General features: G+C 36.3%; 1 protein-coding gene across 1 annotated transcript in view; it reads right to left on the bottom strand.

Annotated features, from left to right (window-relative positions):
• The window catches only part of EPHA6 (EPH receptor A6), a 962,333-nt gene that overhangs the window by 245,284 nt on the left and 691,036 nt on the right, over positions 1 to 26,013 (bottom strand). The window contains exon 11 of the mRNA XM_043449041.1: positions 19,792 to 19,977. Coding sequence (XP_043304976.1) covers positions 19,792 to 19,977 — 186 coding nt within the window. The remainder of the gene's footprint in view (positions 1 to 19,791; positions 19,978 to 26,013) is intronic.

Below are 26,013 nucleotides of genomic sequence, written 5' to 3'. Positions count from 1 at the left end.
TCTGTACTATTCTACTTTTTATTTTAAAATTTGAATAATTTATTTGGTCTAAATAATCTATACTTGGTAAAGTGCCAAAATAAAGACATAAGTAAAATTGGAAGTTCCAGAAAATCTAGTATGATATCGTTTTAGCGATACTGTTGCTTAAAATGGTTCATTCATTTATAAAGCAATTCTCTGTTGAGTCCTTACCTCCATATATACTAGAACATTCCTTGATGCAGAATATTCTGAACACATAGGAACAAAGTCTATCTGATTTCACAGAATTATGTATGCAAGGGAAGAAAACAGAACAAAGATACAGGATAAAGACCTTCTAAGTGTGAGGAGGATGAAATTTTAGATTTAGGCAGGGTTTTCGGAAACCAGTCATGTACTGGAATTTGGGAAGGTGGTGGCAGTAAATGGGAATATGACAAACTCTGAGCAGGAATGATCTTGGCGTGTTCAAAGCACACAGCTGTTCTTGAACACAGTGGATTAGAAGGAGCAAGAGGAAGAAGACAACATCTGAGAAGGAAGCAGGGTCCAAATCTTTCAAGACCTCGTAGGATTAATCTAAAGTAAGAAAGACTTTAGATTCTCCGTCCTGAGTATAGTCTACAAATTTCCTTTTACAAAGATCACTCAAGAGTGACAACTGGAAGAGCATTTATGATGCAATTGCCTTAGTCTAGCGAAAATCTAATTAATTTAGGATGCCAGAGAGTCACAACATTAACAGGTTCTCTAATGTGTTCATTAAAGTGTAGCTAACTTGATCACTGTGGGCAATGTTTTGTAGGACAAGATTTTAACTCAGGGAAGCAAAAAGATTGTGAGACATTAAAAGAACAACAACAAAAAGTTAAAAATAAAAAAAAAAAGTCAGAATCTGCTTGCCAATGCAGGAGATGCGAGAGACATGGGATTTGATCCCTGGGTTGGGAAGATCTCCTAGAGTAGGAAATGGCACCCCACTCCAGTATTCTTGCCTGGGAAATTTCATGGACAGAGGAGCTAACTGGGATACAGTCTGTGGTGTTGCAAAGAGCTGGAAATGACAACTGAGCACACACACACAAAATTATTGTTTTATTATTTCTGCAACACTGAAGAAGTGCTTTGGGGATAATATTTGAAAACTATAGAAATAGTATTTACTGCAATATCTAGCTTTAATGTTACCCATTGAGGCTAATGTTGAGGTAGGGTTGTTTTTTCTTTTTGTCTTTTCAGAATTGATTTGCCAAGATTCTAAATTGCAGTGTGCTTTTCTCATGTTTCTAAACAATTTTTTTGAGGTTTAAGGTTAATTGAAATATAATTGAAGTACCGTGTTATGTTAGTTTCAAGAGCACTACATAATAATTTGACACTTGCACATTCAGTATTATGAAATGATCACCATAAGACCAGTAACAAAACTTTTTATATTACTGACTGTATTCATTATGCTGTATACTACACCTCTGTGAATTATTTACTATTTATTTTTATGCCTTAGCAGACCAATGCTTATTCTTTTTTTTTTTTTATTTGACCACACAGCATATGGCCTATTAGCTCTCTAGCCAGGAATCGAACCCAAGACCCCTAAAGTGGAAACGTGGTGGCTTAACCACTGGACCACCAGGGAGGTCCCTTACTTACTTTGTAACTGGAGATTAGCACCTTTTAATCTTCACTTATCTGCCTCTATCCTCCACTCCTTCCCTCTGGCAACCATCCATTTCTTCTCTACAACTGTGAATCCTATTTCATTTTGTTTTATTTCTCTTTAGATTCCACATATAAGTGAATCATATGGCATTTGTCTTTCTGTGTATGACTTACTTCACTGAGCATAATACCTTCTAGACCATTCTTGTTGTTACAAATGGTAAGATTTCAATATTTAAATGTCTGAATAATATTACATTGTATAGATAACATCTTTATCCATTCATCTATCAGTGGACACTTAAGTCATTAATCCATTTGGAGGGTTTTTTTGTTTTGTTTTGTTTTGGTATATGGTGTGTGATAGTAGTCCAGTTTGATTGTTTTGCATGTAGATGTCTAGTTTTTCTAACGTTATTTATAAAAGGAGTTGTCTTCTCCCCATTGTATATTCTCACCTTCTTTGTTATATATGAACTGACCATGCATGTATGGGTTTATTTCTGGGCTCTCTATTCCATTCCTTTGATCTATGTGTCTGTTTTTTCCCCAGTATTACACTGTTTTGATATTATGGTTTTGCAATATAGTTTGGAATCAGAACGCCTGACACCTCCAACTTGGCTGATCTTTCTCAGGATCGCTTTGGCTATTTGCAGACTTTTCTGGTTCCACACAAATTTTAGAATTGTTTGTCCTAGTACTGTGAAAAATGACATTGGTATTTTGATAGAGATTGCATTAAATCTGTAGATTGCCTTGGGTAACATGGGTATTTTAACAATATTAATTCTTCCAGTCTATGAGCATTATACATCTTTCCATGTGTTTGCATCATTTTTAAATTTTTTCATCAGTTTCTGAAAATTTCAAGAATATATCTTTTACCTCAAATTTTTTCTATTTTATTCTTTTTTTAAAATTTATTTTAAAAATTAATTGACTTTTTATATAAATATTATCAACCATATTACATTAGCTTCAGTTATACAATACAGTAATTAAACTTTTTATAGATTATATTCCATTTATAGCTACTATTAATATTGACTGTATTCTCTGCACTGTTTAATATATCCTTGGAATTTATTTTAAACATAGTAGTTTGTACCTTACTACTATCTTGACTTTCCACTCTTGCCTTTCCCCACTGTAACCACGAGTTTGTTCTCTGTATCTGTGTCTATTTATTTTTCGTTATGTTCACTAGTTTGTTTCATTTTTTAGATTTCACGTATAGGTGATACAGTGTTTGTCCTTCTTGGACTGACTCAGTTCATTAGGTCCATTCATGCTGTTATAAAAAGCAAAATTTCATTAAATAACTGAGTAGTATTCCATTGTAGAAAACATGTCTTCTTTATCCTTTCATCTGCTGATAGACACTTAGTTTGCTTCCATATCTTGATTATTATAAATAATACTGCTATGAACATTGGGGTGCATGTTATCTTTTCAAATTAGTGCTTTTTTTTCTTTTTGTTTGTAAATATACTTACCCAGGAGGGGTATTGCTAGATCATATGGAAGTTCGATTTTTAGCTTTCTGAGAAACCTCCATATTGTTTTCCACAGTGGCATCGCCAATTTACATTCCCATCAACGGTGTACAAAGGTTCCTTTTTCTCCATATCCTTGACAACATTTGTTATTTGCAAGTCTTTTTTTTTTGGTAATTGATAGACACTCTGACAGGTGTGGGTTGGTATCTCATTGTGGTTTTATTTGCATTTTTCTAATGATTAACCATGTTGAGCATTTTTCCATGTGCCCATTGACCACCTGAATGTCTTCTTTGGAATAATGTCTATTGAGGTCTTCTCAAGATTGTTTTGGCTATTTTGAGTCTTTTGTGTTTCAGTAACATACTTGAAAATTATTTGTGTTAGGGATTGCATTAAAACTACAGACCTCCTTGAGCAGCATGGGTACTTTGTCAATATTCTTCCAGTCCAATAACACATTATATCCCTCCATTGGTGTCACCTTCAATTTTTTCATCAGTGTCTTATAGTCTTCTGAGTACATGTCTTTTACCTCCTTCAGTAGGTTTTTTTTTTTTTTTGATGTGATTGTAAATGGAATTGCTTCCTTAATTTCTCTTTTTGATAGTTCACTGTTAATGTATAAATGTGCAATATATTTCTGCATATTAATTTTGCATCCTGCAACTTTACTGAATTTACCAATGAGCTCCAGTACCTTTTTCATGGCCTCTTTAGGATATTCTGTACATGGTATCACACCACCTGCAAACAGTGACAGTTTTACTTCTTCCTTTTCAATTTGGTTTGCTTTAATTTCTTTTACTCATCTGATTATTGTGGCTAGGACTTCTAATTCCATGTTGACTAATACTATGTTGAGTAAAATGTTAGGAATGGGCATCCTTATCTTGTTCCTGATCTTACAGGAAATGTTTTCAGCTTTTCAACTTTGAGTATAATGTTAGCTGTGGGTTTATTATAAATGACCTTTATTGTGTTGAAGTATGTTCCCTCTATATCCATTTTCTGGAAAGCTTTTTATCATAAGCAGATGCCGAATATTTTCAAAAGTTTTTCTGCATCATTTTTCTGCATTTATTCTTCAGTTTATTAATATAATGCATCACAATGATTAAGGTGCAGATACTGAAAAATCATTGCATCCCTGGGTTGAATCTCACTTGATCAGGATCCTTTTGATTTATTGTTGGGTTTGGCTTGCTAATATTTTATTGAAGATTTTTGCATGTATTTTCATCAGTGATATTAGCTTGAAAATTTCTTTTTTGTGGTATCTTCTTTCTGGTTTTGAGATGAGGGTTGTGCTGATGAGTTTGGAAGCATTTCTTCCTCTGCAAATTTTGGAACAGTTTGAGAAGGACAGATGCTAACTCATCTCTAAATATTTGGTAGTATTCACCTGTGAAGCTAGCTGGTCCTAAACTTCTGCTTGTTGGAATTTTTTAAAATTATTATTACTGATTCAGTTTCACTACTTGTAATTGGTCTGTTCATATTTTCTGTTACTTCTTGGTTCAGTCTTGGGAGATTAGTAGGGCTGGGTCATGAAGCAGCTGGTTATGGGATCCTGGAAGGCTTGGCCCATGGGTGAAAAGAGTGGAATCTTGGGGTGTGGCTGCAGGGCATAGGGATCAGAGCTGCTTTTGGCTTGCTGGTGGATGGGCCCTGTTCTTCCCACAGCTGGCTTTGGGGACTGGGGTGTGCCAAAGCTCACACTGGTCTGCTGATGGGTGGAATAGGTTCTGCCATGGCAGGCTGCAGGGCTATGGCTGTCCTGGGGCAGGTGTCTGCCAGCTGGCAGGTAGATGTGCATCCCAGAGTCTCTGACTGCAGCAGCCCGGGGGGTCCTGGGTCTCACATCCTCACACTGGTATTGGCGTCAGGTCCTGGGCCCTCTGGTGGGCAGGACTATGTCCAGTGGGAGACTCGCTAAGATCAGCAAGAGGATCTGATCTCTATTCTTTTCATATCACTGCTTTCTCCCTAGGTCCTGGAGCCTATGACCTTTTGTTTACCTTTAAGTCTCTATTTCCACAGCTCTCTGAATCTCCTGAAAGTAAACTCCACTGGACTTCAAAGCATTCACAGCCTAGTGTTCTGGGGGGTCCTCTTCCTGGAGCAGGTCCCCCAGGCAGGGGAACCTGAGGTTGACCTGGACTCCTTGTTCCTTGGGGAGAACCTCTGCGATTGTAATTATTTCCATCTTGTAGGACGTTATCTTTAGCATCATGCTTGCATTCCTTTGTGTGTGTGTGTATCTAATATAGATTTTTGGTTTGTGGTTACCTTGAGGTTCGTATATAAAAAACTATAGATATCAGTCAGTTCAGTCGCTCAGTTGTGTCTGACTCTTTGAGACCCTATGGACTTCAGCACAACAGGCTTCCCTGTCCATCACCAACTCCTGGAGCTTGTTCAAACTCATGTCCATCCAGTCGGTAACACCATCCACCCATCTCATCCTCTGTTGTCCCCTTCTCCTACTGCCTTCAATCTTTCCCAGCATCAGGGTCTTTTCAAATGAGTCAGTTCTTTGCATCAGGTGGCCAAAGTATTGCAGCTTCAGCATCAGGCCTTCCAATGAATATTCAGGACTGATTTCCTTTAGGATGGACTGGTTGGATCTCCTTGCAGTCTAAGGGACTCTCAAGAGTCTTCTCCAACACCACAGTTCAAAAGCATCATTTCTTCACTGCTCAGCCTTCTTTACGGTCCAACTCTCACATCCATACATGACTACTGGAAAAACCATAGCTTTGACTAGATGGAAGTTTATCAGCAAATACTTCTGCTTTCTAATATGCTGTCTAGGTTGGTCATAGCTTTTCTTCCAAGGCACAAGCATCTTTTAATTTCATGATTTCAGTCACCATCTGCAATGATTTTGGAGCCCAAGAAAATAAAGCCTGTCACTGTTTCCATTGTTTTCCTATCTATTTGCCATGAAGTGATGGGACCAGACTCCATGATCTTTGTTTTTTACATACATACATACCTATATACCTACGTGATTATTTTAAGTGATGACCCTTTAAGGTTTAATGAATTCTGACTGCCATATATTTTTATACCCTCATCTATGCTTGATGGTTTTGACATCATATTTTACAACTTTTTGTTTTATCAGTTAACTACTTATTGTGGATAGAAATAATTTTACTACTTTTATTTTTTAACCTTCCTAATAACCTTATAAGTGGTCAATCTACTGGATATTTTCCTTTACCAATGAGCTTTATCCTTTTGCAATTTTCATATTTCTAGCTGTGGCCTTCTCTTTTCCATTTAGAGAAGTCACTTTAACATTTCCTGAAATAACTTTTAGCTTTTGCTTTCCTGTAAAACTCTTTATTTCTCCTCAAATCTGAATAATAGCCTGGCTAGGCAGAATATTCTTGGTTGAGGTTTTATCTTACACTACTTTAATATATGGGCTTCCCAGCTGGTGCAGTGGTAAAGAATCTGCCTGCCAATGCAAGAGACACAAGAGACAGGGGTTCGATTCTTGGGTTGGGAAAATCCTCTGGAGAAGGAAATGGTAACCCACTCCAGTATTCTTGTCTGGAAATTTCCATGGACAGAAGAGCCTGGCAAAGGGGTTGCAAGGAATTGGACATGACTGCATTCACTTTAATATATTTTGCCAGCAATAAACTTTACTGGCCTGCAAAGTTTCTGCTGCTAAGTCAGTTGATAGCCTCATGAGAGTTCTCTTGTATGTAACCACTATCTTTCCTCTTGCTCCTTTTAATATTCTCTCTTTATGTTTATTTTTTGCCATTTTAATTATAATGTATCTTGGTGTAGACCTTATTATATTCACCTTTTTGAGCTTCTTTGTGCTTTGCAACTTGGATGTCTATTCCCTTCCCCAGGTTAGAGATGTTTTCAGCTATTATCTCTTCAAATAAGTTCTCTGCCCCATTCTCTCTTCCTTTTCCAGCTCCTATAATGAAAATTTTGGTATGCTTGAAATTTTCCCAGAGGCCCCTTAAATTATCCTTGCTTAAAACTTTTTTCCCTTGTTCAGCTTGGGTGATTTCCACTAATCTATCTTCCAGACTGCTGATCCATTTCTCTGTATCATTTAAACTGGTTTATTTCTTCTAGTATATTTTAAAATTTCAGTTATTGTATTCTTTAGCTTTGCTTGGTTCTTTACATTTTATAACCTTTGTTGAAATTCTTACTGTGTTCATCCATTCTTCTGAAATCAATGAGCATCTTAAAGATCATTACTTTGAAGTCTTTATCAGGTAGGTTGAATGGATTAAAATTTGACTTAAAGAGGGATTTGCTCTATCCATATCAGTCTCTATCAATTTTTTTTTTCCTTCAGCTTTCCTAGACAGTACTCAACATTCTACTCAGTAAAAATACGTTCCTGTAATTAGACTAAAGGGTGGGTCTCCTTAGCAGTTAAGAATTTCCCTTGTAGCTAAAATCTGGGAACTGTATCAAAGAACTGGTAGCATTATTTCAGTTTTAGCAATTGTTCCATTTGGGCCATCTTAGTAAAAACACTAATTTTAAGCTTTACAAATTGTATAATTAAAACTTTCATCACTGACAAATGCAGTCTTCCACTTTTTGTGTGTGTGCGTGTCTTTTTTACTTAGAGGTACTTATGTGAAATAGTTTCTGAGTCCGTTACCAATGGCTTGTATGACTAGAAATACTGTCTCATTGAGGCAGAAAATATTGGAATGCCAGAGTTGACATAAGGAAGGCTTTTGTTTTTGTTTTAGTAAATTTATTTAGCTTACATGTAAGAAATAATTATATTAATTTTAAATCCTCTTTTAGGGAAGTAATTAGCTTCTCCTTTTCCTGGAACAAATTCAGAAATTCTGCTAGGCCTCACCCTTAAATCTTCCTATTTTTAAGCAGCCCCTCTTTTCTTTTTATTTTCTCCAGCCCCCTTATACTTTATATCCAGAGTTGCTTTCCCTAGGGAGTATCCTGGAATTTGTTGCAGTGAGATTTAATCTATATGAAATAAATCATTAAATCACAGAAACTCTAGCTAATGGAAAGCATTTTTTCATACTTCATTCAGGGTAATGGAATACTTCAGTAATTAGGTGTATGAAATAGTAACAAAGTCACAAAGGTGCTATAGCTTTTTGTATTTATGGATTTCTGTACCAAACACAATAGCGTGTCCCATATAATATATGGCTGTGCCAAAATGAAAACTGACCTTATTTCAAAAGAATCATGCCATTAATGTTTAGGGGAAAGGTCAATGCATTATTTTCAGGCCTAAGAATCCTAAAACAGTCATTGCATTTGAATGAAAAGGATAAACAAAAAATCACTGATGTCTTTGGCTGACATTTGTGAGGAGTGGAAAATGAATAAATTCACTCACAGTGATTGATGTAACCTAATAAAAATGTCAATAAATTCACATCATTCTGTGGCTATATCTCAATCATCAGTGGCTAAGTTATGCCTACTTTTATTTCTCAGGCTGAGGAAACACACTACTGTATTTCTTAACCCATTCCAAAGTTAAGATTGAGTGTTATAACATATAAGATATAGATCAGGTAATGTGGCCCTACTTTGAAGTTGATTCTAGAATAGTAGAAAAAGACATGTTCCTAAATAACTATAATGTAATATATATATACAGTTAAAATTTAATAGGAGAAAAACAACTAAAATATGATGACTGTTCAGAAGGAAAAATTGCCAAAGTACACAGAAACACAATTATGAGAAAAGCTGCCAATTTTATATAAATATAACTGACATTAGTGAGTGTTCAAATTTAGAACTGGGCTTGAAGTCCTTGAAAAATTAGGTTCCTTCTTTGCTTTCTTCCCTTCTTCTTCTTTTTATTATACCCCTATCCTTTGCTTCCTTTCCCTCCTTTCTTACAATATTCCTTCATCCATAAGTACATGTGTACTAAGTTGCTTTAGTCATGTCCAACTCTTTGTGACCCTATGGACAGTAGCCCACCAGGCTCCTCTATGGGATTTCCCAGGCAAGAATACTGGAGTGGGTTGCCATTTCCTTCTCCAGGGGATACTCCCAACCCAGGGATCGAACCCTCGTCTCTTATGTCTCCTGCACTTGCAGGCAGGTTCTTTACAACTAGCACCACCTGGGGTATACCTAGTATTTCCTGTATGCTCAGTACCATGTTAGGCACCACAATAAATAAAATTAAGGCTATCCTCAGGAGACTATCGACTCCCCAAACCCCCATTCCAATATAACATAGGATTTCCCCCTCTATCTAAAAGTAATTTAAAATATATATTGGGGGTATATATTGGAGATTTGGCAAGAGGGAGTTTGAGAGGAGAGTTTAAGCTAGGATAGAACATTAAGAGGAGAATATGGAGTGACCAGTACACTTCGTTTAATCCTTTATTAACAGTAAATTAAGAGCTATCAGAAAGCAAATGAATGGCATGATAGTTTTGCTCTACTGATGGGCAGTGGCTGGGGTGCTGGAGCCCTGACGAGGGCTGTGGGAAGGAAGTGTGAAGGTAAGAGGGAACCCCAACAGGGACAGAAGACTGCACAGATGCCTTGCTGCAGCCAACAGACCGATGGGAGTGTCCCAGAAGAAACTCAGGTCATTGCCAGATGGTGCAGAGGGCCTAACGTTATGGTGTAAGAGTTAAACTTCAGGCCCGTACATATAAAAGTAATTATAGCATAACATGTTAAGTGTGATATAGATATCTACTGGTAAAAAGATGAAGAAAAGAAGTCTCATACAAGCTGAGTCATCCTGCATAAGTCAGGCTTGCTGGCTGAGTTAGGAGTGATGATGGTGGGGGAAAAATAAGTATTTCCAAGAAGAAGGCCAAGTATGATAGAATGTGGGCTCAATCAATGATTCACTGAAAGAGTCATTTGAATATTTCATTTGAAATATGAATCAAATAGTGATTTATTGTTAACTGAATATAAACTAAGAGGCAGAGAGGCAGGAGATAAAAGGAATGCTGAGTGGAAGCCAATTGTTCAAAACCTTGAATTTCTATATTCAGGGGCATGAATTTTGTCCCGTGGGTGAAGGAAAGCCCTTGAAGGACTTTAAGCAAAGAAAGTAAGTTAAAAATGAGGCAAAAAAAGTTTTGCATCTAAAAAATATAACAATTCAACAAATGGTGCTGAAATTATCCATATGAAAAAAACCAAAAATACAAAAGAAGAACCTTGGCCCATATGTCACACTTTATGTAAAAATTAACTCAAAGTGGATCTTAGATCTCTATGTAAATCTTCTGAGAAAGTGTTAGTCACTCAGTTGTGTCTGACTCTTTGCGACTGCATGGACTGTGGCCCAGCAGGCTCATCTGCCCAAGGAATTCTCCAGGCAAGAATACTGGAGTGGGTTGCCATTGCCTTCTCCAGGAGATCTTCCTGACCCAGGGATCAAACCCAGGTCTCCTGCATGAGAAGGCAGATTATTTACCATCTGAGCCACCAGGAAAGCCCATGTAAAACTTCTAGAAGGTAATAAAAGAGAAAGTCTTTGTGACCGTGGTCTAGATCAAGAGTTTTTTGATGTCACACCACAAAGCACAATCCGTAAAAGAAAAGGAATAATGAATCAGACTTTATCAAAATAAAACAACAGTTACTCTGTTAAAGACAATGTTCATTGAATGGAAAAACAAGTTAAAAACTGGAAAAATATCTACAAATAAAATTTTAAACACATATTTTAGACAAAGAACTGTATCCAAAAATATATATTAAAAAAAAAAAAAAACATTTAGAACTCAACATTAAGAAAAAACAACCCAATGAGAGAATATGGGTAAAAATCTGAAAACATACTTCACCAAAGAAGATATATGGATAGTGAAGAAACATATGGAAAGCTGATCAAATTCAATGGTCATAGGGATATGCAAATTAAAGTCACAGTAAGACACTAATATATACTAAGATGGCTAATTTAAAAAAAAAGTATCAAGCATTGCTGATGATGCAGAGTAACAGAAACTCTCATAATTACTAGTGGGATGTAAAATGGTACATCAGGTTTAGAAAACAGTTTGGCAGTTTCTTAAAAAATTAAACATATATTTATCATTTGATTTGGTCATCCCACACCTAGGTATTTCTTTAAGATAAACAAAAATATGTGCTTACAAAGAGACTTGTACATGAGTGTTTAGAGCAGTTTTATAAATAATCATTCAAACTAGAAACAACCCAGATGTCCTTCAGCCACTGAATGCAGAACCAAACGATGATACACCACACAAAGGAATATTGTTCAGCAACAATAAAGGCATGACTCTCAAGTACATTCTCCTAAGAGAAAGAAGCCAGCTCTGAAAGGCCTCCTGTATAATTCCATTTAAAGAACATTCTTTAAAGAACATTTAAAGTACAGCTCTTCCTTAAAGAAGTGTTCTGATTAATACAGAAGGAAAGAAAGTAGAAACATCACCATTAAAAATAGAACAGTAGCAATTGTTGCAGGCAAGGTTGACTATGAAAGATAAAATTAATGGGAAAAAGTTTGAGGAAAAACAGGATATTTGCATAGTTGAAAAGATCTCCTCCTGAATATACACTGACTACAAAAAGGGAAAAGTAACTTTTCAGTGGAGCAATCAAGATGACACCACCTTAACCACGTGACCCATGTTAACATCCCCAGGAATAAAGTATGTGGATATCAGGTAACCTTCCTGAAACCATGCATTAAAGATGATATGTGACTTTTGTTATATTTCTGCAAAAACGCATAGCCACAAACTGAATCATGAAAAAGCAATGACCACACCCAAACTAATGGACATTTTACAAAATCACTAATGAGTACTCTTGCAAAGTGTCAAGGTCAGGAAAGACAAGCGAAGACTGAAGAAGTGCACAGATTAAACACAGACTGGACTGAGATGTGATAACTCATGCAATTTGGGACCCTGGATGAAGTCTTAGAAGAGAAAAAGGACACTAGTGGAAAAGCTAGTAAAATGTGAATCAAAGTCTATAGCTAAGTAAAAAGTACTGTACAGATGTTTGTTTCTTGGTTTTGATAGCAGTCCTATGATTACGTAAAATACATCAGGGGAAACTAAATAAAAGTTATATGGGAACTATATTATTTGAATAACTTTTTCTGTAAGTCTGAAATTATATCAAGATGTAGAGTTAAGAAAAGTTACATTATTATATTCCCACAAAAACAAAATAAGCATTAAAAATATTCATCAAAGGATTAAATAAGGGCTTTGCCAGATTTCCGTTCATTAATTTCAGAGATAACTTTTTAAAATTAGAAGTCGCATATACAAGGGGCCTATCATTTTCAGTGATTACGTTTTCTACTGGTCTTTACTCACTCTTACATAAGACCGTCAGGAACTCGGTGAAAAAGCCCCCAAGTAACGAGTGGTTACTTTACCTTGCAGACTAGAAAGTAGGTTCTCATTCTCCTGAATTTATGGATGCAAATTAGTACCTATGACATGGGTTTATCTATAGTTCTTCTCACATTAGGAGCCATCAAACTCTTTACCAGAACAAACTGTATCATAAATTATTTGGAAAGAACTTTCATTTTTGAAAATGAGTACGATTTCACCCTAGGGGTGGCTCTATTCAATGTTATTTAGATGCTTTAAAAGGCAACATTATGTAAGCATGAAGTTTATTTATATTCTCTTTTCTCTTCTAGTTCTTCCAGTGTTTTCTTCAAGCTGAGCAACCTGTTACTAGAATTTTTAAGCTGATACTTCTTACTATACTCTACCCAATAATTAGCAGGCTGGTTTAGGAGAGGGAAAGAACCACAGAAAGGAGACTGTACGTTTGTAGATCTAGGGAAGCGATTAGAGTGAATGACCTTGAGAAAACTCAGACACTTAAACACTAAAGAGACAAACTCCTTCTGAATACAGAAGAAGTTTATCCTGTCTCGTAAAGAGGGGACAGACACTCGGGCAGGAAGAAAATAAGCTGGTGATCCCAATTAGCCCCAGCGCAGCTTGAACAGTGTGATGCACAGGGCCACCAGACTATGTCAGTTTGTTACTGTTTGTTATAGTCAACACTTGGCTCATTTTCTGTTTTGCAATATGTATACATTATCATTCCAAATGTCAAATACTTTGCAGTAAATCTCCTGAGATTCCAAGAGACTCCAGAAACTGTACAAGAATAATCCATCACTATTTTCAGTAAATAGTCAATATTAAGGATGTTAGGAGAGGAGAGAAAATACAGACAATCTTAATTTCTTTCTGTGGTCTCTCATCTTTCTTTTTTCCTTGGGTTGTATCTCTTCCCACTTTCATGCTATCAACTTGTTTTTTCTGCTTTATCAGTAGTGTTCTTTGAGGCTGTGGCTTCCGTCCTACTCTCCAGGTTCTTTTGTGCCCTCGTGTATGTGTTAGTCACTCAGGCCTGTCCAACTCTTTGCGACCCCAGGGACTGTAGCCTGCCAGGCTCCTCTGTCCATGGGATTTTCCAGGCAAGAGTACTGGTGTGGGTTGCCATTTTGTGCCCTCACTGCCCATCATTTGCACCTGCATACCAGAATCCCACCAAGGCTTCAGAGACTTCCTGGAGGTCTTCAAACATCCAAGACATTTCCAACTTATCATTTCCAAATTGTAGTTCATTGTTTCCAAGCTTACTTTAGTAATCCAAGTGCCTTTTTCATTTGGGTTACTATACTAGCCTCCTTACTGTTTTACCTGCCTCTAGTTTTTCTTTCAATATATAGTCTGTACTGTTATTACTTTGCTCCAGCTGTTTTCGATGCTCCCCCAATACACCACATTCTTTCTTACCACAAGGGTTTAGAACTTACTGTTTCCTCTGCCTAGAATACTCTCCTAGAAGACCAAACCCTAGCAGAGCTTGCTCCTTCAGTTCACTCAGGTTTTTTCTCTTTATCTAAAGTAATGAAACTGGATTATTTGCAGTGATGTGGTTGAAACCAGAGTCTGTACTACACAATGAAGTCAGAAAAACAAATATCATATATTAATTCATAAATGTGGAATCTAGAAAAACGGTACAGAAGAACCTATTTCCAAGGCAGGAATAGAGATGCAGATGTAGAGAATGGACTTGCAGATGCCATGGGGGAAGGGGAATGTGGGACAAACTGGGAAATGAAGACTGACATATATATATACATACTACTGTCTATAGAAGAGTTAGGTAGTGGGAACCTGCTATAACACACAGGAAACTCAGCTCCGTGCCGTGGTGACCTCAATGGGTGGGAGGGAGGTCCAAGAGAGAGGGCATATAAGTATACCTATAGCAGATTCACTTCATTGTGCAGCAGAGACCACCAGAGCATTGTAAAGCAACTATATACTCCAATAAAAAATTATATTGACATGTTTAGATTCCTTTTTGTTTCCTCCAGCTGGTTAAAACTCTTTTGCAGTACTCTATTATCAGTGACTAGAAGAGTTGGCACCCAAGCAATATTCTCTGAATAAAATAATGAATAAGTTAATGAATAATTGTATACAAAATAGCACATGCCACATAGTACTGGGAAATAGCGGCCGACTTGTCCATTGCTCCCAGTGGACTGGAGCCAAGAGATGAGCTTCTCAAGAGAACTGAGACCTTTTTTCTCTGTCTCTAGGTTTTAATCAGCAATTGTGTCTGACAACTTGGTGGTGCTCAGTAAACATTTCTTTGAAAACAAAACAAAGTAAAACAAAACTCTTCACCTCGCTGAGCTAGCTGAGTAGATGAATTTCACAAAAATGCCTAATTTCTTTCATTAGAATCAGTTTCACAGAATATTTTACTCCCTTCAACATATATTCCATATACCCAAACCTTGATTTTGCTTATAGCAAAAATCTTATCTATAGTTTTCTACCTTACAGATTCTAAGATAAACACTTTATTAAAGGCACTTTTTGTTTCTTCCTGATCAGCAATACCAGCCTGATGTTATAATAAAGTTGGAGGTGAGGTGGTAACTTATTACTGTCACAAGCTTTCCTTAGGAACATCTCATGAGTCTTCTTTTGGCAAAGGAATGAAACACAAACATTTTAGGGTTAGATATGACCTTTCTTGTTCTGTAGTCCAATCTACATTTTTGAATCTTTTATGCAGAGGAAAATACTGAGGCCTAAAGGTATTGAGTGACTTGTACAAGACCCTGTGTCTAGTAGCAGAATATACAAGGTGGAGAGGCAGCTATTATATTGGGCAACAGTCATAGTCAAAATCTTGGAGAATATATTACTTGGTAAGTAAAATGTAATTTTGGGAGCAGAGAAGCAGTTTTGGTGTATTTACTGTCTACTTGACTACCTTGAATCTACTTTCTGATTTAGCATCCATGTGGACCCATTAAAACTACTTGGAAGGAACCTACTCAGTCAGTAAAGAATCTGCCTGCAGTAAAGGAGACCCAGGTTCGATCCCAGGGTCGGGAAGGTCCCCTGGAGAAGGAAATTGCAAACCACTCCAGCATCCTTGCCTGGAGAATCCCATGGACAGAGGAACCTGGCTGCCTACAGTCCATGGGGCCGCAAGAGTCAGACATGACTGAGTGACTAAACCACCACCACCGCGATTTTCTGGAATGTTTAAAGATGGTTTGTGGAGGCCCAGTACTTTGTGTTATAGCCTCTATGCTGTTCCAGAGTCTGTAGCAACATCTTATGATGAAATAAATTTACATTTGGGAACCTGCTTGATGTGCTGATTGACTTCTATTATTCCTCGCTGGATTTATGATTTAATTGAGATACAGTTCGTACATTTACATTTAGTTGTTACCTAACCTGGGAGTTAGGTGCTTTATTCTCTCTCCTTTTGGTTTTCCATATCATCATGAATTCAAATGGAAGGCCCAGTCATTTGAAGAGTGATTATTTAACCACAATTCCTATCTTTTTATAGAAGGGTAGAACTTTCTCTTTTGGATATATAGTTAATGACATTGGTGTATATGTCACCTGTTATAAATTGTTACTATCCATGGTACTAATAGCTATAAGTCTGTGCTCTAACCGATGGCTTCCATTTGCTTCTTGGAGAAAAAGTATATGCTAAGCATATGATTTAACTGGATTAAACTCTTTTTATATTAGTTGCATCTTAGCAGGTTAAGAAATTGTGATGTGTATCAAACAAATAGGTTCAACTCTTATCAGGCACATTTCTTTATGTAATACAGCTTTTAATCATTTAACCTTGAAGTATAAAAGTAGTTATATGTACAAGTATGAAACAGCAAAAGTGTTCCCAAAAACTTTATAATATGTATCCCTCAGTGATAAAACTTAATATAAGATAAAAATTATGCATATTAAGAATTTATAAAAGGATCTGATGAAGATTTTGATCTGTAATTTTGTATTACTTTCAACTGAGAGTCTGTGCATTACTTCTCAGAACCCCAGGACACTCTAATAACATGACCATATAAACCTATACTGCATCGTTATCTTTGTCAGTATTATCTTTTATGCAATTGGTAGTCTTTAGGGAACATTAATTGCTAGCTATCTCTTAGCTACTTAAGGGCAATCTTGGAACAATTACCATGTATTTATGGGAATGAGGCATTTATTTATTTATTGTCTTTCTCCTAAAAATCCCATAGCATTTGAGTCAAGAAGATAACAGTATAAACATGCCCACTTATCTCTGCAGCAATTAATCCTTTCTGCATCTCCACCATCCACCTCACCATCACCACACTACCACAGACCCACATAGGGTATCATGCTAACAAGTGAAAATTACAATGATTATTGCCACTCAAAAGCCTATTGAATCTATCCTTTCTCAATTAGTCTTTTTTTTTCTTATCTCTCTTTATCTTTTTCTTGATATGAAATAAGGACCTTCACTTAGAAATCATACAAATTAGGCTAAGTAAAGGTCACCGGTCTTAACTTTATACAAGATTGTTAGAGGTGTAAAGCAATCACTGGGCTAATTGTTTTGATGTTTTTGTGAAATAAACTGATTATTTCAAACTAGCAGACAAGTGCCTTAAATTATCTTATTAAACCTATTCAGTTGATTTAGCATAAAAGATTCCTACGTCATAAGACCAAATTATATATAATATTATATTGGTAGATAATAAAACACATAGGAATACATGAATAATTCACAGAGTGTGATTTATCATAGGTAAAAATAAATATCTGGTCTTTAAATTTATTGTGGGCACTTATTTCCAGATATAAATACTCATAAATACTCATATGAGTACTTCAACAGCATACTTAAATTATTTTAAATGCTTTGCAAAGATTCATAACCAACTTCAAAATCATCTCTTTTCTTCTAGAGAGAGATAGAAAACAGAAGGAATGACTTGAAATGTTCATGCTAAATTAATGCAAGGAAGTCAGAAAACATAAAAGAAATAATTAACATGTTGTTTCCTCTCTCTCTTTCAGATTAGTATTTTTGCTAGGTTTTGTGGCATATCTGGATCTCTCCAAATTTGACAAAATAAGAGATGATTTATTCCACTTACCAGAATATTTTCCCTATTTTTAAAGAGTACTGTGTTATTTTATTCAGATTGTCAATAATTTAATGCTATTTAATTCAGATAAGACAAAGTGTAATAGTCTGACTTACTCCCTGTGATATAGCAAATAAAAAGCAAAGAAACAAAAAATGCCACAGGTCTGTATGACAGACCTCAATTTGAATATCAGCCATGCCACTTACTATGATTTAGAGGTCTTCATGTGGGTTAATTAACCTGTCTGAGCTTCAATGGGTATGCATGAGAGTTGCCATGAAAATGAAATGGTAAACTATATTACCAATAATGCGGTGGTTTAGTTGCTAAGTCCTGTCCCACTCTGGCGACCCCATGGACTGTAGCCTGCCAGGTTCCTCTGTCCATGGGATTTCCCAGGCAAGAATACTGGAGTGGGTTGCCATTTCCTTCTCCAGGGGATCAGCTACCATTTAATGTGGCTTACTGTGAGTTACACACTATATAAATGCTTTATAGATTTAAAAATTAATCTTTATAGCATCCCTGTTTTGTAGGAGCCATTTTGGTCCCATTTTACAGATGTGGAAGTAAACAATAGAGATGTTAAATCATCTGCTTAAAACTGTACAAATCTTCAGTGGCAGGAGTGGAATTCTAACTGGTGTTTAGTTTGGTTATATATTGCTGTGTAACAAAACTATCCAAAATGAGCAACTTAAAACAGCCATTTTATTAACTCTCATGATTTTATGGGTTTACTGGACTGAACTGGGTGGTTCCTTTGCTCCACAAAATATCAACTGCAGCTGCAGCCCTCTGGGGGTGGTATTAGGGACTGGAACGTCCTTCACAAACCTGCACTCAGTATTGACTCTCTCTGGGAGCTCTTGCAGCGCCCTTGTGACCTAAACGCCTCAGTACTCTTCTCTGCAGTATCCTGCATGTGGCCCCTCCATGCGGACTGGCTTTGCTTAGCACTTGAGGCTGAGCCATGTGTCAGAGTGTTTCCAAAGGACACGTTCCACTGTACAAATAGGTAAGATGCTTCCACTTTCATCACACTTGATAACGTACCACAGGCCAAGGCTAGTCACATGAACAAGCCCAGAATCGATTTGGAAGAGAACAACACAAGGGCATGAAGACTGGAAGGTTCTACTAAGGCCACTGAGTTTACAGCCCATGGCAACAGTTGACATCAAAGGCATTCTTTAGTGTCCTCCAAGCTTCCATGGCTATCAGTAATCTGCTCTCCTTGGGTAGCGTGTTAGCTAATGCCTGTGAGAAGGACTCTGGAGTTCCAGGCACAATTACATGTTTTTAGTAAGCATTTACATCTTTCTTCCTCCAAATATAACATGAAATTTCAATTTCATTTACACGGTTTAAAAAAAATTCAGTTTTATGAAAGAAAAATGCCTCTCAAAGATTTAAATAATTTTTATGAGTTTTTTTATGTCCATTCTGTATTGAGTTTTATATGTTATAACTCATTAGTGAATAAAATAAGGAGAAATATTAAACTTTACATCTTGTCATTATTCACATAAAAGTGAATATATTGCAATCTGTTTCTTGGAGCATATGACTAATTTGGGATTTTTAAGAATTTTTTTCCCCAAAGGAATGTTTTTTGATTCTATTTCTGTAAAAGCAGGATTTTTATTTTAGAAACTGTAATTCATTTCTTGATTTTTATAAATTAAAATAATATAGTTCTAATGGCATTTATAAAGATGAGTTGCATAAAGAACTTTTTATTTAAAAGCTTTACTTTAGATAATGCATTCTCTGTTTATATATGACATTTATTTCCAAATAGAACTAACTTAATGACCCCAAGTATTTTAAATGCTTCTCCTATATTGAAATTTAGGCAGTTTTAGAAAAAGTGAAATGCTTATAGAAATTAGAAAAACATATATAACCCTTTACCTTGATTTATTACTTCAAGTTAAATTAGCAAATGCTCCACAAGTAATAAAAAGCATTTCAAAGCTGTTTGGCAACCAATGCAAACTCTGATATTGTCATAGCCTAATACCAAGACTCCGAGGGGTGATATCTTAACATGACATCTGAACTGAGTTATGCTTGTAATAGCTGTGACACTGCTATTAAACATTTTTTTAAAAAATAATTGAGATAGATGTATAAAAGAAAATCAGTACTTACTTTTTGTAACTACACCTTCTAAGCGAATGATGTTTGGGTGGTCAAACTGACCCATGATACTTGCTTCTCTTAAGAAATCTCTTCTTTGCCGATCCATGTGGCCACCTTTCAAAGTTTTGATGGCAACTGGGATCTCTCTTTTCCCTGGTGTTTTCAAACGTCCACTACAGACTTCTCCAAATTCACCTGAAAATATGAACAAAAGTAGTTCTTTGTTTCAACAGAATACTTATATTCCAGAAAAACCAAATTGCCACAAAGTACCATGTTCATGTTTTTTAAAAATAGTGACTCTCAAGTGTGCCATTTTTACATAGAGGTCTCCTCTTTAAAAATTTAATTTGTAATGACATATGCCTGATCAGCATCATTTATAATGAATAATGGAATGCATTTTCATATGCTGTACCACAGGAAGTGCCATTGATAGATAGCCCTGATCTGCTGAGAAATTATGACTAGCAGAATGCGTGATGCTAATGTAATTCTATAGAAAAGCAATCACTGCATAACATTTCCTGTTCCTGTTCTCAATACTGATATATGGGCCAAATGCCTGCTCTATTCAGGGAATCCTTCAGGCATATGTAGTCGATTTGATTCCACAAGCCATATGTCTGGGCTTCACTGCTATTAGAAATCAATGCTAGGGTCAACTGGTATACATACATATTGAAAAGATCACACTACTCAACTATAATGAGTACCTGTAGAGGCTAAATTGTACATCGCATGGTTTGAATACAAGTATAGTAAGATCATCTATAGTTCAGCAATGGCTCCAATGGACAGATTAAAAAATAGACAAATATTTATCATGAATTTACTACAAATGTATCTAGGGCTAGAGTGCTGTGGGTTTCAAAGATGTATAAGAGTTGATGTCTGTTCTTTGCAGCTTATAATCTGTTAGGAGGATTTAGATGAAACACTGAATAATGAAACAATTGGGAACCTAAGAACCAATGCCCGTAAATGCTGTATTATTTTATAAGAACAATAGGAGCTGGAAGACTTCTTCAAGGAGATGGAACTTTTGCTGGGCTTGACTGATTGGTAGGATTTGTATATTCAAGAAAAGCAGCAAAATTTCAGACAGGGGTATATGGAGAGAGGGAAATGAAGACAAAGATTCAAAGATCAGAAACAGTAAACAGTGAGATGGATATAGGGCAGGAGGAGACAAGGCTGACTACAGGAGTTATTGTGGGAAAGGAGGTCAGAGGCCCTCTCATACAATGCAATAAATTCAATAAAGCTTGACATTCCAGACCATTTTCTATGATCAATTCCCTGCATTAACGTAAGAATATGATGTTTGACCAACAGTTTATCTATCTATGAAGTAAATATAATAAAACCTTCTGTAATTCTATAAATGTCCCTTCCCCATAAGGAAACTGAAAAGATCAAAAGTAGTAATATATGTAAAAGCGCTTATAAACTGTAAAGTACTATTCATGTGCTTTAAGTTATATAAATTTTAAAGGTGAAAGAAAATGAAAGGAAAGGTGAAAGAAATGAAAATTAAAATATCTTCAGTTGGTTTATTAGCTAGCAGTTCTGGACAGTAGCTTGATGCTATGTAAGTTTAAGTATAGAGGATAAAATTTAATTTTTACAGCACCATAGATTTCAATTATCCATATTTTCTTTGGACCAATTCATTACAGTCAACTGAACATTGACTATTCATGAATATAAACTATCTTTTGGAACAGATGCTAAGATTCCTTTCTAAGTGAAAAACTGAAAAGGAAAAGCCAAAACTTTGCTTCCTAAATTACGTGCAAACATGTTCATTAGAAATAGAAAGCAGTCTAGCAAGAATTTTTTATATATATGATAAATAAACTAATAAACAAGCAAACAAAAAACTGATAGAATGTGGTCCCTAAATTCAGTGCAAGTGATATTGGGTAAATCTTACATAATTTGACATTAAAACAAGAATAGTTTTGTTTTGTTTGTTTTTTACTTAATGATGCTCTCAACACGTTGGAAGTTAAATGTTCTTTATGTTCACTGGGGCTTCCCAGGTAGCACCAGTGGTAAGGAATCCACCTGCCAATGCCGAAGACACAAGAGACATGGGTTCAGTCCCTCAGTTTGGAAGATCCCCTGAAGAAGGAAATGGCAACCCACTCCAGTATTCTTAGCTGGAAATTCCAGTATTCTTAGGGAAATTCCATGGACAGAGGCGCCTGGCGGTCACAAAGAGCTGAACACGACTGAGCACATGTGTGCATGTTCATAGGAAAAAGAAGCCATAATTCCCAGTTTTGTTTGTAATAATGTTTTAAATTTTTTAAAGATTTTCTCTTGGACATAAAAAATTGGTTAGTGATAGAAATTTTCTACACTTTTCTATTGAGGCTGTGAACTTTGAGAATAAAGGTATGTGTTTAAATTAATGTCTGATATATCCAGGCCTACTAGAATAGTTGAAATTTCTCCTCAGATCACTCTGGTTTGTTTTAATGAATATCAAGAACGAACAAATATGGTTTTCTTCTTCCTTTTATTTTGCCTTAATAAACTTGTTAGTATATATAAAGATTCAACGATATTTTAATACCTCTCACCTGCCATGAGCCCAGACTGCAAGTGATTTTCTGTTAACATTTCACAGTAATTCAAATAAACTGAAATGAATAGCGAGCTCTGTTGGTATTTTATCAAGACAGGCAGAGTGGCAATTTTCTTTGGTCTTCTGTTGTCTGAAATTCAAATATCTTATTAACACCAAGCAGGTATATTCTTCATGTCAAGCTTCGCGTGATCAAGCTGTTATCACACTTATTTCAGTGACACTAAATATGGCTGCTTCAATTAAAGAGCTGAGACTCCTAATGCTTTCTTTAGGCAAAGCCCAAAAAATTCAGTCATAGAATGTAAAAAAAAAAAAAAACACTTATCTATGGTAGGCCTGGATGAATCAGACAAATCAGTCAAAGAGGAAAAAATATTATAAATTAAATGCATATTTTAAGATATTGCCAAAAATGAATCCATTCTATGATTTCTCTTAAAGCAAGAGGAGAGGCCCTATACATTATCACAGGTAAGATGATTCATTCCTTAACAAGATCTGTGAACTTTTATATATACTGGTTAGTTCATAATTAACACATCAAGTATAGAAATATGTTGTTAAATACTTTTTTTCTTTTACCAACACAACGTCACCATCGTTATCGCACAGCTTATCATGAGCCAGTCTAAAAACTAAAAATATATTTTAATTTTGACCACAAACCTTTGAGGCAGGTACCATTAATATCTTCACATTATAGAAGAACCTGAGACATATGAGCTAAGTAACTTGTTCATGGTAACTTAACTACAAAGCGGTAGAGCTGTAATTTGAATCCAGGAAATCTGGCTTCAGAGTGCGTGGTTATAATTACTATTCTCTGCTGTATGGCATACTTATCATTGTTAACATATTTTGTGTCAATATGCTAAATTTGCATTTGGTAATAATGATGTCTTCAAACCCACTATTATATAGTGTCTAAACAAATCAACTGGATATGCACAGGTAGATGGAATGATAAAACCATATTATTAGGAATTCTTCACTATAAAATGGAAGTAGAGATCTCACTTAAACACTCTGCATACTGGAAGTACTGGAAAAATCACTACAGTCTATCTAGTTTCAAGACAGTAAAGAAAAATATATTTAGGATAATTGATCTGCCACTGACAGCCCATGCACTTGCTAACAATCCCATCTATTTCCCTGGATGGTGGTAAAATCTTTCTGGATAAGCAATTTTATTGTATGATATATAGGGTCATACTAAATTATCAATTATCAATTGGATTTTCCACATAAAGCCTAGATGGTCTAACTAAAACTATGGAGGAGGGTGGAGGAAAGAAGGGAAATCTGTCTTGGAGAACTGTCATGTCACCATCCCCTGGAGACTTGCTGAGATTTTACTCCTCCTGTTTTGAGGTTCTGGAACTCCCTTACCTCCAACCCCTTGAGAATCACTGAAGCAAAGAGTCACACTTCTGATGTATTTTTTTCAAACATTACCTCTCAGGTATAACGAGATGTTTCTTCACACTTGCTGTTTCCCTCTGACAGGAATGCCCTCCACAAGTTGTCCCCCTTTTCCCTTGTTTCCATTCTCCTCAGTTCTTCTCTATGTGATGCCTTCATATAAGCAGTAAATGCCAAGTTTTCTCCTCTTCAGAAGATTTTTTCTGATTAATTCATCTGATATAATTTCCCAAATATCGTGCATGCATGCTCAGTTGCATCCTACGCTTTGTGACCTTGTGGACAGTAGCCCACCAGGCTCCTCTGTTCATGGGATTTTTCAGGCAAGAATACTGGACCGAGTTGTTATTTCCTCCTCCAGGGGATCTTCCCCACCAATATCAGGTCCCTCCAAATAAGAAAAAAAAAATAGCAGCTCTGCAATGAGAAGCCAGCCTCACTCTCAGAGCTGGGCTGTTATTCTCCTATCAGACATCATACCAATTTCATCAAGGTTACTCTGAGACACAATATAATGAGACCAAGCAAGACTACTGCATCATTTTGCCTAAGCACAGAAAAAAACACAAGGTCACATTGCCCAAAATACTAAACATCTCCTACTTTCACGGCTAACATGAGTTATAGTTACTTCTCTACCAGTTACTGGGCTGGCCAAAAAGTTTCCACAGGCTTTTCACTACATGTTATGAAAAAATCCAAAAGTACTTTTGAAAAAATATCTATCCAGTTCAGTTCAGTTGCTCAGTCATGTCCGACTTTCTGAGACCCCATGGACTACAGCATGCAAGTCCTCTTTGTCCATCACCAACTCCTAGAGTTTACTCAAATGCATGTCCATTGAGTCGGTGATGCCATCCGACCATCTCATTCTCTGTTGTCCCCTTCTCCTCCTGCCTTCAATCTTTCCCAGCATCAGGGCCTTTTTATATGAGTCAGTCCTTTACATCAGGTGACCAAAGTATTGGAGTTTCAGCTTCAGCCATCAGTCCTTCCAATGAATATTCAGGACTGATTACCTTTCAGATGGACTTGGGATCTCCTTGCAGTCCAAGGGACTCTCAAGAGTCTTCTCCAACACCACAGTTCAAAAGTATCAATTCTTCAGCTCTATTAGGTCGGTAGTAATTGTGGTTTTGCATTGTTGAAATTTGTCGTTTGATATTGGAATACATTCTTAAATAAACATGGCTATGTTATACATCATTTTAGTGCATATTTCTTGCTTTGTGTTTTTTGCTAATGACTTACTGTTGTTTATTTTATATGTATTTTAGACTATGGAAACGATGTTAGACAAAAAGCAAATTCAAGCAATTTCTTTTCTTTTTTTTTTGGAGTTCAAAATGGGTCATAAAAGCAGCGCAGACAACTGGCAACATCAGCAATGCATTTGGCCCAGGAACTGCTAATGAATGTACAGTGCGGTGGTGGTTCCAGAAGTTTTGCAAAGGAGAGGGGAGACTTGAAGATGAGGAGCGTAGCGGTCAGCCATTGGAAGGTGACAGAGTAATTTCAGTTTCAGACTCCGAATCTGAAATCATCCTAACCAGGCTCAGACACATCTTTATTAATCAAAACAGGAACCATTACAATCAACACAATTTTGCCAATGAGAAAAAACTGTGTTTGTTCTTATAGCATAAACATCCATGCTTCAGGATTCAGTGAACTCTTGGAAAGCATTTTCTGCCTCCTGCTGGTTGTGGAAGCATTTTCCCTGAAAAAAGTTGTCAAAATGCTGAAAGAAGTGGTAGTCGGTTGGTGAGAGGTCAAGTGAATATGGTGGTTGAGGCCAAATTTTGTAGTCCAATCCGTTCAACTTTGGAAGCATGGGTTGTGCTTCTACAACCAGCGGGGGGCAGAAAATGCTTTCCATGGTTCCTATTTTGATTAATAAAGATGTGTCTGGACCTAGTTAAGATGATTTCAAATTCAGGGTCTGAAACTGAAATTACTTTTGCACCAACCAAATGCTTCTGCTTCATTGGCCACACTAAAACCTTTGACTGTGTGGATTACAACAAACTGTGGAAAATTCTTAAAGAGATGGGAATACCAGATCACCTTACCTGCCTCCTGCAAAACCTGTACGCAGGCCAAGAAGCGACAGTTAGAACCAGACATGGAAAAATGAACTGGTTCAAAATTGGGAAAGGAGTACATCAAGGCTATGTATTGTCACTCTACTTATTTACCTTATA

The sequence above is a fragment of the Cervus canadensis genome, chromosome 27, assembly GCF_019320065.1.
Source record: "Cervus canadensis isolate Bull #8, Minnesota chromosome 27, ASM1932006v1, whole genome shotgun sequence".
Classification (NCBI taxonomy): domain Eukaryota; kingdom Metazoa; phylum Chordata; class Mammalia; order Artiodactyla; family Cervidae; genus Cervus; species Cervus canadensis.
Note: the sequence above shows the minus strand (reverse complement) of the source record. Positions and strands in the feature narration are given on the sequence as shown.